This window comes from Eurytemora carolleeae, unplaced genomic scaffold (assembly GCF_000591075.1).
Source record: "Eurytemora carolleeae unplaced genomic scaffold, Eaff_2.0 scaffold2, whole genome shotgun sequence".
Lineage (NCBI taxonomy): Eukaryota > Metazoa > Arthropoda > Copepoda > Calanoida > Temoridae > Eurytemora > Eurytemora carolleeae.
The window spans coordinates 1,035,945-1,050,664 of record NW_019396051.1 but is presented as its reverse complement, the minus strand read 5'-3'; the positions used below and the strand labels follow the sequence as shown (position 1 = coordinate 1,050,664).

Here is a 14,720-nt window from a genome sequence, read left to right as displayed (position 1 = left end):
TTTGAGGAAAGTGATCAGTTCTTTTGTATTTTGATTAGGTATGAAAATGTGTGTGAGAAAATACGATGTATCGGACCCTTGACAGGATTTGGATATTTTACAATAGAACGAAGCACACTCACTGCAATGGTTTCAATCTCTCTCACGTATATTATTATTCTCTACCAGATGCAAATCTAGATAAATATTCTCTCAGATGCAAATCTAGATGAATATTCTCTATCAGATGCAACTCTAGATGAATATTCTCTACCAGATGCAACTCTAGATAAATATTCTCTATCAGATGCAACTCTAGATGAATATAATATTCTCTATCAGATGCAACTCTAGATGAATATTCTCTACCAGATGCAACTCTAGATAAATATTCTCTATCAGATGCAACTCTAGATGAATATTCTCTATCAGATGCAACTCTAGATGAATATTCTCTATCAGATGCAATTCTAGATGAGTATTCTCTATCAGATGCAACTCTAGATAAATATTCTCTCTCAGATGCAACTATAGATGAATATTCTCTATCAGATGCAACTTATGATGAATAATCTCTATCAGATGCAACTCTAGATGAATATTCTCTATCAGATGCAACTCTAAATGAATATTCTCTATTAGATGTAAATCAAGATGTATTTAACTGATGTTTTTTCTTCATCCTTTTGAATCATTAAATCTTTTTCTAAGAATCTTTTCTCCGTCTATCCTTTACATTCCATCCTTTTAAATTCTTTCTCATTTTCACTTAAATCTTCCTTCCATTTTTGTTAAAAAATTATTCCTTGTTCTTTCTTTTTATCCCTATTAGTATTATCATTATTTTTTTTTTCACAAATGAGTTTTGTATTTCTGTTTTTTTTTTGTTATTAATTAAAGTTTGTTCATAAAAATGTGTTTGATAATAAAAGTAATGGTAAAATTGTCCCTAATTTACAAGTAAATCACGTTCAGCTTAAAGTGAGATATTGTTCCAAATATATTTTAAGATATTTCAGACATTTTAAGAAAAATTTGAATTTTTTTGTGAGAAAATTTACTACAGACCGACTATTTTAGATATTTTTTAACTTTTTCAGTTTTCCGGCATTTACTTCATTTATCTTATGATTTGAGAGAATGAATGTTCTAACAGGAAGTGAACTGGTTTAGCTTCTGGTTAAAGTAACTGGGAATGGGATTGGCAGGAGGGAGGGGCAGTGCAGAGAGAGAGGTGCGTAGGGGGAGGGACAGTTCATGTTTGGTAGAGAGGGGCGGTGCATAGGAGGAGAGAGGGGCTAGGGAAGAGGGAGGGACGGGGGAGGGGGAGGGGCGCGGAACTAGATTTTAATCCTAAAGATATGGAAGGGGTAGAGTCTGCACATTTTATGCATTTAAGTAGAGGTTTAGCGAGGTAGGTTTAGAACTTTTAGTTGCTCTGATTGCAATGTGTGCAAACTGCTTCATATTTAGCAAATATTTTGCCATATTTCAAACAAAGGCGGGATATCAGAAATTTATCACATGTGGTTAAAGCACTGGTTAAAGTGTTTAATTCCGACAATCTCCTCCATTGTTTCTGAAGCGGAAATATCTTTATAAAGGAACAATTGCAAATTATCAATTTTTAATGATAGGATCATGCATTCTTTGTTTGCTGGAATCGAACCTTTTTAATGTTTCTTCGGTATTTAACCAAGAGATACGGCCCTAATTAGATCACTGTTAACAAATAATAGGCTAGAAAACTTGCAATGGTTGTAGATTTTAAGCATTTTTAAAATTTTTAGATTTTAAATAACGACCAGCTGTGCCGCCGTGCGAAGTTTCCGGGATATAATTCGCGCATTTTCATTTCAGAAGACGATAAAATTGCGGACAAGTACTTTTTCGGAACTCTAAAATTTTACATAACAAACGTGATAAATAAAATTCACTTAACTTCAATGTAAAGTAATTGTAAATAATTAGTTTCACACGATTATGTGATATTTGAAAAAAAGTTTGAAGTATAAATCACAAATTGTAATTCAACCAAATCAAAAAATAAAACGTGATCGTGTTTAAAATTTTCTTTTGTCCTTGAACAATAAATTAGAAAAGTTATTTTATCACCCTTCCCCACTCCTTTAGCACATACCTGGGGAAATTCGATAGAATTTACAGACAACACAAATATTCCCCCTTTTTCGTTGATGACGGGGGAAGGTGGGGGGGGGGAATCGAAAATATTTATATAGAAAATCCCCTGGTAATTTGTAAATCTAACACTTGATGCTTGAAAGAGGTTGATATTGTGCAAAGTAGCAGGCGAGGATAAAAGTCAGGATAGGAGACTAGTATTTAGAGATACAGTCCAGGATAGGAGAATAGTATTTAGAGATACAGTCCAGGATAGGAGACTAGTATTTAGAGATACAGTCCAGAATAGGAGACTAGTATTTAGAGATACAGTCCAGGATAGGATACTAGTATTTAGAGATACAGTCCAGAATAGGTGACTAGTATTTAGAGATGTAGTCCAGAATAAGAGACGTGACTATATCTTCAGTCAGTTGACACTAACAATTAGATAGTCATAAACAAAGAATATTAAATAGGAAACCACATAACTTTGTTTACATTAAAGTCACCAGATTCTGTTCACGTTCCTTCAAGAAATTGCAGTTTTAGGTGTATCTTTTTTGGTAATTCAAGATAAATAAATAAATAACGGTTAATGATGGATAACCATGGAAAAATAAAAGATAAATTATGGAACCATAGCTGAGAAGGAACCATGGAACCCATAATTATTTTGAAACATGGAACAGTAGTTTAGAAGGAACCATATACCCTGTTATTCGTGGTTTAGGTGAAATTATTAAACAATAGTTTATAATAAATCCAATGTTCCATGGGTTCCATGGATCAGAAGCTTAGAAGGAACCATATCCTGGAACCATATCCTGGAACCATATCCTGGAACCATATCCTGGAACCATATCCTGGAACCATATCCTGGAACCAATATTTTAGGAGAAATCATGAAACAATAGTTTAGATGGAACCATGAACTGGAACCAAAAGTTTAGGAGGAACCTTGGAACAGTAGTTTTGATGGAACCATAACCCGGAACCCAAAGTTTATAAGGAACCATGAAATAGTATTTTAGATGGAACCATAACCTGGAAACCAAAGTTTAGAAGTAACCATGGAACCCTAGCTCAGAAGCAACCATGAAACCCATGGCCGGTTTAGAAGGAACCTTGGAGCAGTAGTTTAGAACTATGAAGCCCAAAATTTATAAGTAACCTTTGCGCAGTTGTATAGTACCATGGAACCCATAGTGAAGAAGAAAATTTAAAATAGTTGTTTAGAACCATGGAACCCATAGCTTATAATTTACCATGGAACAGTAGTTTAAAAGGAACCATGGAATCGATTATTTAAAAAGAACCGTGGAACCCACAGTTTAGAGGCAACCATGGAACATATGTTTTACAAGGATTGATGGAATCCATCATTTAGATGGAACCATTAGGTTATTTCGGTGACCGTGGTACAAGCTAATTTTGAAAGGAATTAATTACCTAATTGGAGATATCTACACAAAATTTCTCAATTATTGAACTGATATGTTGATAATTTCCAATTAATCTGGCAACAATCACTTTAGTGTGCTCTTATCATCAGCTGATGGGTAAAAATGTTCTGTCCATAGAAAGATTAGTCTAAAGCATTTTCGTAGATCTTTCCCATCGTAGTGAACGGATCCTAATACAAGACAAAATTATTTAAACAATTTCAATAAACTTTAACTTAGGATTTTAGTATTTTATTTTAGAGATGTTTTAAATCCCTCTCGTCTCAAGGGACCGTAACAGAGTAAGCATTGTATTTAGAGTTGATTATTATTTATTTCTTAAGAAGAAATGTAACAAAATATCGAGTTTTAGATATTAAACTTTATATCTTTTTAAAACTTGCTTCAGTTGAATTCTTAAAGTGTCACTATTGCAATATTACCTAGTAGAACACTGTTTGTGTTCGTGTTTGAGTGAGGGTGTGTGTGTGTGTGTGTGTGTGTAGTGTCCTGGGTTTATGTATAAGCTGACCGCCTGGCAGCTTAGGCTGGAGGCCGGCAGGACAGGCTGACCCTGCTGCGCCGAGGCTAGGCCTACTCCGAGGCCAGTCAGTCTCTGTATCCCTGATCACAGTGAGTTTCTCTCTCTTAATTCTAATTTCTATTAAATCCTCCTTGTCTCTCCTGAAACCTGGGTAACCTGAACAAAGTAAGCGAACTAACTATCCGTCTTTACTCCAAGTGTGAAAACAACCTAATATAAAGTGGATAAATCTTGTTGATGTCAAAGTTAAAACTTTCAATAATCCATCCCAACCCTATCCTATCCTAACCATCCTTCTCACCTAATCCTTCAAATCTTTATCCATCCTATCCATCCTATCAATCCTATCCATTCTATCCATCCTATCCATCCTATCCATCCTATCCATCCTATCCATCCTCTCCATCCTCTCCATCCTATCCATCCTACCCATCCTATCCATCCTATCCATCCTATCCATCCTATCCATCCTATCCATCCTATCCATCCTATCCATCCTATCCATCCTATCCATCCTATCCATCCTATCCTATCAATCCTATCCATCCTATCCATCCTATCCATCCTATCTATCCTATCCATCCTATCCATCCTATCCATCCTATCCATCCTATCCATCCTATACATCCCATCCATGTTATCCATAATATCCTATACCCATCCATCCATTCCATCCAACCTGTGGTAAAAGTCCTAATTTGCCAAATTTTGGGACGAATTTTTCCATTTTTCTTCCATCTTTCAATAGATCCCTCAATCCATCAATCTATTCTTAAGACTGACACATGAGCCGGTCAATTGGGTTGAGAGGTCATCTGCATTAAAGTTCTCAATATGTGTTGCTTCATTAACTATTCTCTTCCTGCTAAAGTGTCAACTCAATTATCAAGATGATATTGAAATACAATGCGTTGTAACAATTGTATAATCAATCGTCATTTTCAGCTGTCATCCGTTACATCACAGCTGTTATAGCAGCTTTCCATCTGTCATATGAACAACTTAATGGCAGTAAAAGCAATTATATCCGCTGGCCATGATGAACATTTTTATATCTGTCATTAAAAAATTCAAATTCAAATTGGTTTATACTAAACAGCTTTATATCTGGCATTAACGATTATAACAAGAGTCTCCTATCCTTTAAACAATTTAACAGCTGCCATTGTAATTAACAATTTAACAGCTGCCATTGTAATTCACAATTTAACAGCTGTTATTATTGTTAACAACTGTCATTACCATTATTGAAGTTATAATTGCCACCCACATTCTTTTCCGTATTTTAGCCAAATATCGCCAAATAAAACTGTTTTTGGCCGTTAGACATCTAGATCTTAGTTGGTAACCCTGTGCAGGAACCCAGGGGCTCTAAGTAAAGTAAACCATGACAACTTTATTCGTGAAAAATAATAATACAACCTTTGTTAGAACTTGCAAACTGCAAACCTATATTGTTAAACCTTTATTCTTAAACCTATATTGTTAAACCTGTATTCTTAAACCTATATTCTTAAACCTTTAGTTTTAAACCTATATTCAAATCTATGTTCTTAAACCTATATTCTTAAACCTATATTCTCAAACCGATATTCTTAAACCCATATTCTTAAACTTATATTCTTAAACATACATTCTTAAACCTATATTCTTAAACCAATATTCTTAAACTTATATTCTTAAACCTATATTCTTAAATATATATTCTTAAACCTATATTCTAAACCTATATTCTTAAACCTAAATTCGTAAACCTATATTCTTAAACCTTTATTCTTAAACCTTTATTCTTAAGCCAATATTCTTAAACCTATATTCTTAAACCTATATTCTTAAACCGATATTTTTAAATCTATATTCTTAAACCTAGATTCTTAAACCTATATTCGTAAACCTACATTTTAAACCTTTATTCTTTAACCAATATTCTTAAACCTATATTCTTAAATATATATTCTTAAACCTATATTCTTAAACCTATATTCTTAAACCTTTATTCTTAAACCTTTATTCTTAAACCTATATTGTTAAACCTATTCTTTTAAACTTAAATATTTAAACTTATATTCTCAAACGAATATTCTAAATTTATATAAAACAATATTTCTCAAGCTATGCTATCAAATCTATGTTTTTAAACCTATAATATTAAACCTTAATCTAAAAACTGTATGTATTGGCAAATCTTTATTCTTAAACCTTCATTTGTAATGCCATTCTTGAAATTAAAACATAAAATCAAAATTTTAGAAAATTTCAGATTTTTTCTATTTGCAATCATGAAACTCAAAATAATATTTTTAAAAATTTTATTTTAAAAGTTTTTTATTAATAAGATAGATACAAAATTGTACAAAATTATTGTAAAGTTTCTTTTAATTTATCCAAGGAGGGTATTTTAGTTTATACTTTCAAAATAATCCGGTCTCACTCAACCTTATCCAAACATGCATTTTTAAACTCAAAATAAACATAGCAAAAAGGGGAAAAAATATTAACTGAGCCCTTCATTTCTAGTACAGTGATAACCAGAAACCTCTGGAATAGAAAGACGACTTTTAGACTCAAATTATTGACCGAACATAAGGAAAAGCAATTGTGCAGTGTAAACAGACCCATTTCACTTGATAATCGATTTTTTACCTGACTAGTAATCCTATTTGCTTTGTAACTAAATCAAATCAAGTATTACTTTAATGTCGTCTTCTTATTCTACAGTTTTCTGGTTATCACTGTATATTCTTAAATAATTGACAGCCTCTCTTAAGCATTATAAACTTCCCCTTTGATATTTTGTGTCCATTCAATCAGTTTTCAGCGTCGTTAGCTATGTTTTTGCGCAATTAAAACTCTTATTATTTTCATTTTATTTCTTTATTTTTTCACTGTCAATAATGTATTAAGTGTATTACATTTGTAATCATTTGTATCCGTCAAAACTAACGCTTGCAAAGTTATTAACAGACTTAAATGTAAAATCTCCCAATAATTGACAAGTTAAAAGTATAGCTGTGAGAAAGCATTAATTATTGTAAAAACAAATATTTTTCTTTTCAGGTAAGGTTAACGAGAGAGAAGAGGCTTGGGGGATTTTTTAACTTCTTATATAATTTAATAATTTTTAATTTTGTGCCAGATTGTTTAAATTTGAAAATTGGGGGATTTCCTTTCGGGATTTCACCTAAAGTTTGATTAATCAAAGATGATCAAATTTACAGATCTACAACTTGAAATATTATCTGTTTGTCTCCAAATTTCGACTCAACGATGAAAGCAACTTATTTCGATTTTGAATTTTAATTACATAAAAGAAAGCTTTCAAAGTAACCTCTGAAAATACGATTTGACTTCTAAAAGTTATTGATCCAGGCGGCTACAGCTGATTCCAGGCGGCTAGAGCTGATTCCAGTCGGCCACAGCTGATTCAAGGCGGCCACAGCTGATCCAAAGCTGAAGGGGTCGGCGTTACAGGTGGCGAGTACTCAAGGCTTAATTCCCCATCAGATCAACAACTGCTAGAAAATGGCACGAGGGGTAAGCATTATTTTTTTCACTCTAACGGAAAAATTGGTTGTAAATTTTGAAAAAGGTTGTCAAACATTAACCAAAACGTTTTAGTATCGATTATTGACATTCTTTAGTAAATTTTTAATATTACTTAAAAAGCATATCCAAATAAACCATCTGTCCTTTCCTAATAATATGTATGAAACTGGACAAAGCCTTTAGAATTTTCGTTAAAATGTGATATTTCTAATGATACTTCTGCCCTAGCAAGTTGTAATTTGCTCACAAAATTACTTTTACAAAAAATTGAAATAAGAATATGAATGATCGAAATAGAAAAACAAAATCGACATAAAAACAGTAAACATTAATATAGAAAAAAAAAGAAAATTTATATCATAATAATAATAATTGAAACAGGAACTCATGGGATTGAACAGAAATAAAGAAACAGAAAATTAAAATGGACATACGTATTAAACAGTATTGATTAAATCAGAAAAACATGGAGATGATCAAGAATTCCAGATTTTTGGGAGTTACCCGGAACATTCTTTCAAAATCACACCCTTGACAAAAATTAATCTTTTAAATTTGAAGGAAAAAGGTCGAAAAACATTCTTAACATTTTTGTGCAAGACCTGAGTAAAATAATATATTCTAAACGCCTCCAATTGTGCAATTTGTAAAAATGACAGTGCAGCTTAAAGCGGAGAAAAGAATTGGCAATATGGCGGACATGTTGATGGAGTTGATGGCTTATTCAGAGAACCCCTTGACAACAATATTCAGCTGTTCGTTTTACTCATTAAGATATTAAAGGGATTGTCCTTGTGTAAATACGGACCGGGTTGGATATTCGGAGTGGTGAGTTGTGGTCGATATGGTTTAACAAAACTCACAGTAAAATACGATTGTGGGATCACCGTTGCAGATATAATTGCCCGAAACTTGATTACTAGACACGTAGTTACTGGAAAACTAAATTCGCTTAAAACATGTATGATTTAACGACCCACCCCCTAAATCTAGGGTCTTCACTATGTATGTATGTATTGTTTACAAATAAAAATATTTTCTATAGTAACTGTATTTCTAAAATCATGTTTCGCGTTATCAAATCTGCAGTAGATCAACTGCACCTTCTGATCAGATTAAATATGTTTAAAAATCAGGTTATAAAACTCAAAAGTGTCATTGGGCTCACTTGTTTGAAAATATACACCCCCAAATGAATATTGTTAGAAAATACGGTAGTAGGCGATTATATCAATATACTGCAGACGAATTTCGATTTCAATTTCGATTTATATCAAGCTTTTAAACAGCATGAATACACAAAAACCTGAAATAAAGATAAGCTGTCAATTAAAAAAGCTCATTTATTACTTTTAAACTTGTATTCGAAAATAAGCTTGTTAACAATTAAAATTTGAATAAAAAGTTGTTTTCATTATATTGATATAATTGCCTACCATGGTGTAGTATAGTTTTTTAAAAACTTTGACACTTTTAAAACTTAACAGTAAGTGCTCTTAATGGATAGAGAAGTGAGAAATGTCACTCTTCTAGTAAAACTAAATTTCGGGTCACTAATTGGTAGGGAGCAAACACGTTATTTAAAACATAATTACAATATATCTAATAATTAAAAACTAATTTAATATGACCTCTAATAGATAAAGGTAACTAAATAACAAAATAAAGAAAATCAGTCTAAATTAAAAAATAATAAACGCACTTCTTATAGTGTAATTGGAATCGAGAGATATTGTAATTGCACTCTATTATTAGCAAACTTTTTTCATTCATTCGTGTACATGAATATATTCGTGTACATGAACATATTCGTGTTCATAAATATATTGGTGTACATGAACATATTCTAGTACATGAATAAATTTGTGTACATAAAAATATTCTCGGAAATGAATATATCAATGTACAAGAACATATTCGCGTAAGACTATATTCGTGTACATGAACATATTCTATACAAGAATATATATTCGTGTACATTAACACATTAATGTACATGAACATATTCGTGTACATGAACATATTCGTGTACATGAACATATTCGTGAACATGAACATATTTGTGTATATGAACATATTCTGTACAAGAATATTCCTGAAGATACATTCTCCACAGTATTCTTGTGTACAACAGCAAACAATGCTCTTGCATTATTTAATTTACTTTTTATTCGAGTTTAGCATTAAATATGCATTTAACATATTTGAAAACAAAATAAACATTTTAAATTTTTCCTGAAAAAATTTTAGGATTTTTTCTCAAGAACGGATAAACACAAAATGTTGCAAAGCAAACAATTAAAAGTTAAAATAACATGGAAACTGAATTTTAGAAATGTTTAAATCTTCATAAAACACAAGTTTTTCAAACTCATTGAAATTAAAAGTGCACACAGATCCAGATTGTTTGTTTTTATAAACCCATGAATATTAAAAGACAATTTTGTTTATTTAAAGAGACTGTAGACAAACATTCAATTCAAGTGACTCTCCTTTAGAAAAGGGCGGCATATCCGATTCACAATGGTTCCCATTCACCCGTCTATCTAAGGAACAATAAGCAAAATATCGCCGTTTGTCTGTCTTAAAAAGTGTCAAATTCTCACAACTTTTTTATTGTCGAGGAATCATATTTAAAAATAAATAATTTTCATGCGCATTTATCCTTGACAAGGTAAAGGTTTAAAGGGTACCGCGGTGAATCGGACATACCTCTCTGTAAATTGAGGTTCGCTTGAAAAAATATGTTTTCAGTTACTTCATGTACTGTACTGTACTTACAGTACTGTACTGTACTGTACTGTACTGTACTGTACTGTACTGTACTTTACTGTACTGTACTGTAAATGAATGAAAAACCTGATTCATCTGAAGCGTATTTTGTTCATCAGATTTGTGCATAATTTGAAATCGCCTAATTTAGATGCTCAAAAATTTAGAGACGAGACGACATTTAACTTCGAAACATCTCTTCTTCTTTTTATATTTCGAGCCGAATGTTATTTTTTTAGCACACATATCTTGGTTATTTTTGGTTTCAACTCGTTTAAAAGGACTGGTTCGGTTTAGTTTTGTTTAACTTCCTCCGAACATAAGCAAGCACTCAGGGCGCTCTCTCAGCTTTTTGATATAATCAAATGCCCTATGATATTGATAATCAAATGCTCTATGATATTGATATGCGAGAAAGAAACTTAAAGGCCGGGTTAAAGTAGACTTTACTATGTTTTTAAAGAAATAACATTAGACATACATGACACAAGATACAAGACCTCATTTAAAGTTAAACCGAATTCATTTGAAAATCTAGCATCTCATGATAGACCTACAGGTTTAAAAGCTCTTTAAACCTGACCCCATTCCTATTTGAATTCAGTTCTGGGTGGCCGCCCCCCCCCCCCCCCCCGGCCCTCCCGCTATGCGGGCTTTAACATCATTGTTTTTGTAGATTTCAAGGTTCTTGAACATTCATGGGGGGGAAAGAAAATTCTAAAACCTTTTCATGCAAAACGCTCTCTTTTTTGTTCCCCCATGTCCTACCCCCCTTTTGTCCTGCCCCCCCCTTTCCACCCATCACCTTTTTAAAAGCAATAAATCCAACCCCTGGATCTACTCAGGTTTAAGGGTATCCAGGTATGATGGGGGACAATACAAGACGACATTCAAAGGACGTGGTAAGCAGTAGCCTGCACATTTATAGTCTTTAACTAGTTTAGAATAGATAGATTAGCGCTGCTACCGCTTTGCTGAAATTGTTCAATCTAATTGAAAGTAAAAAAGGATTCTGTGTAACTCTGGTCTTTTGTGGCAAGGACAGAGAAGTGTTTTTATAAATTCAAGAGAATATTTTTACTCAGGAGTAATTAGTAAACGTCCCAATCTTTTCTCGGTACACAGCTTTCTCCCCCCAGCCTTGGACAAATAGAAAAACAAGGATGCATCCTAGCAAAATACTCAAGATACTTTTAATATAGATTTCTCTAGTTCAGCCATATTGATTCTACTCCAGTAAACCTAATAGTTTTTAATGGATATTGGAGATCCAGGGATTAATTTTACTTCGTTTTATTGGAGATCTTTAGGTATTGCTTTTACTCCACGATAGCAGAGGTTTAAGAATTATTTTTACTCTGGTTTAGCGGAGGAATGGAAATTATTTTTACTTTGGTTTGGAGGAGTTCTATAGGGTTTGTTTTTACTCCGGTATAGCGGAGGAATGGAAATTATTTTTACTTTGGTTTGGAGGAGTTCTATAGGGTTTGTTTTTACTCCGCTAAAGTGGAGGAATAGAAATTATTTTTACTTTGGTTAGGCGAGATCTATGTGATTGTTTTTGCTACGCTATAACAAAGGAATGGGAATTATTTTTGAGTCTCTAAACCTAATTTTAAATATTGCTCCTCAGGACGGGAGTTTCTCCATGTCTGATGGGGAACAGGCGTACTATTTGACCTCCTACGAGGTCGAGGTCGAGGATGAGGATTTCCAGCCAAGATTTCTTGTAGGTTTAATCCTCAATGAAAGAGAATCAAATCCCTGGGATAATCTTGATTGGTCTTATCAGGATTATTCCGGGGATTCACAGATTTCACAAACTCACAACAGGATTAAACTCACAACAGGATTAAACTCACAACAGGATTAAAAATCAGATTTAATCTTGAAACTGTGGGTTAGTGGAATCTAAGTGACGATTCCTTTGTTGGGATTTTGACGTGTTAATGTTTTATTTCTGTCTTAAACATTTTAACTTTGTACATAAAAATATATGTACATAAATGTACATGTACACTGTACAGTGTAACATTTATTGTTTCTCTATAGGTACTGCTCATTCCTGCATAATGCATAGACTTTTATTACATAGCGTAGACATTTTAAAATGCACATTGTTGAATGTTGTACATAGATAGATAGATATAAAAGAAAACATTATACACATGTCAATTGTCAATTACGTAAAGGGGAAAAAATTTTAATGGATTCTTTTTAAATCAATGTGTTTGTTCAAATTTGTTAGGATTTGGATTCACTTTGTAACAAGAGTTTTTAATCGAAATAGCCTTATTATTGAAAGTATTCCATTTAAGTTTTTTAAAATAAAGGGAAAGGTGAAGGAAATGGGGAAAATGAGGTTGGAGTGACTGGTGAGGGAGTGGAGGGGTCAAAACATTTTTTGATGTTAAATTCACACGAAATTGTATAAATGTGAATGTACGTAGATTTTCGGATTTTTATTTTTGAAAAAAATTATTTTTATCAAATTATCTCAGTTCTCATTCTGCAGTTTTCTATAGGAAAACTTATAATTAACCATGTATTTAATTAAAGGAGATAATGTAAATTGTGCATGTTATTCTCTCTCCAAGGTTGTATATTGTTGCACTGATTTCGAAATATGTTTTAAAGTTATGTTTTTTTTAAATTAAAAGTTTAGCTGAAGTAAAAAAAATAGGCTAAGGAAGGTGGGAGGTTGCAACAATACACAGTCTTGCTGCAATTTTAACGTAGACTTCAATGTTTAGATAATTGCATCATGCTAAATATTTAAACGGTCTTAATATAGTTCTTAGCAAACACTGTTCAAGTCAGGTTCAAATTTAGCTCCATACTTAACTATAACCCTAGAGTATTGTCTAGAAGTGTACCTGGAGAACAGGTTTGCTGAGTAGGTTCTGGTCCAGGAAGAATTGGTTGTTTAGGAATTGAAACCACCAACTCCTGGAGGAAGGAGAGGTTCCTTTAATCCTGGTCAGGAGAAAGGAGAAGCAGAAGTAAGTTTAACTCAACTATTTATACTGATGTATTCCTATCTTCTAGGCAGGGGCTGCTCGTAAGAAATCCCTGAACCCTGGAGAGGGGGAGGACGGAAAAGTAGAAGTGAGTCGAAATGTCCGACTGTCCCTCAGCCCAGCAGAGCACTTTTTAGTCCTCATAAAATAATTTATTAAATATGTCACAAAACATCCCCCCTATACAACTTGTCATACCCCCTCCCCTTTTTAACAGGACGCACCCCCCCCCTAAAAAAAAAAAAGTAAAATTGAGTGTCCCAGGGCTGAGGACAGTGTGTTGGGACAACTAGTTACCCTTTTGTTAAATCTTCAGTGCCAAACAAGTTGGGATTTGGGACAACCCTCGTCTCGGAAAACCCCGGTCATGAACAACCCTAGCTTCACGGCCATGTACAAAATACTTTGACAAATATACTTAAAACAAAAAAATCGAGTTTTTAGCGGAGAAATCTAAGAGATTTGCAAACTTTTTGCCGACTCTACAAATTTGACCAGGAAAACTATGTTCTAGTTTTACTTTAGCAAAAGTGAAGAAAGGGAAAAACCGTTAAATTTAAAAATTAAAAGAATATGTAAAATCTACCTGGCTTCAAGTTTTCCGGGTTTTAGATGGGCAGGGTTTTACATTTTAATGGATACAAAATATTTTCCCAGAACTTGTTTGCTGCTCAACGATTTTGTATTTGTCCAGTTGGACGATGGGACATGCAAAAGTCCACATTTTCAGGTTTTTTATTAGTTTTAGATTTTAGGTAGAGAGAGAACATACTGCCTCACTCAACTATCTAACCTTTGTTCATGTTTTATATCGTTTTATATTAGACTGTTCTAATAGATCCTAGACTAGAATAGAATAATTAATATATTTCTTATACTTACATAAAGATAATTTTTGAAATTTTAAATATTAGAATTTATTTTACGATTTAATGGGTAAAAAATCGAAATTTAGTGTCCGTGTTTATGGGCATTAAGATCGGAGTAAATGACCCGAGAATTTTACGCTTCTTTCCCCCCTAACTTCATTATTATTGGTAAACAACTAGAGTTTAATTAGTTTTCCTTGTGTAGAAATCAGGGCAAGTATAAGTTTGGCTATTTTGTCCGTTATTTTGAATTACAGTCTTCTACGACAAGACTTGTAACATTCTTTTAAAAATATTTAAACTTAATATTTGTTTCTATTTTAGTGGGTAAGTGAATCTTTTTATCTATAAACATGTTAAGGCTGAGGTAAGTATAAGAGAAGATTTAAGGTAAAATTCTTGCACTAAATTATATAATATTATA

The 14,720-nt window shown here is 32.8% G+C and overlaps 1 protein-coding gene across 9 annotated transcripts in view; it reads left to right on the top strand.

The window, feature by feature from the left end:
• Positions 1–4,167: 4,167 nt before the first annotated feature.
• The window catches only part of LOC111705361 (twitchin), a 30,338-nt gene continuing 19,785 nt past the window's right edge, over positions 4,168–14,720 (top strand). For 5 of the 9 annotated variants that reach the window (XM_023477934.1, XM_023477926.1, XM_023477872.1 and 2 more), the window contains exons 1-4: positions 11,259–11,309; positions 12,041–12,136; positions 13,338–13,409; positions 14,621–14,623. In XM_023477934.1, coding sequence (XP_023333702.1) covers positions 11,271–11,309; positions 12,041–12,136; positions 13,338–13,409; positions 14,621–14,623 — 210 coding nt within the window. In that variant the 5' untranslated portion in view covers positions 11,259–11,270. Of the gene's footprint in view, positions 4,255–7,458; positions 7,624–11,258; positions 11,310–12,040; positions 12,137–13,337; positions 13,410–13,455; positions 13,516–14,620; positions 14,624–14,720 lie in introns of those variants that run through there. The other 4 variants (XM_023477887.1, XM_023477913.1, XM_023477920.1 and 1 more) reach the window with 4 other exon arrangements.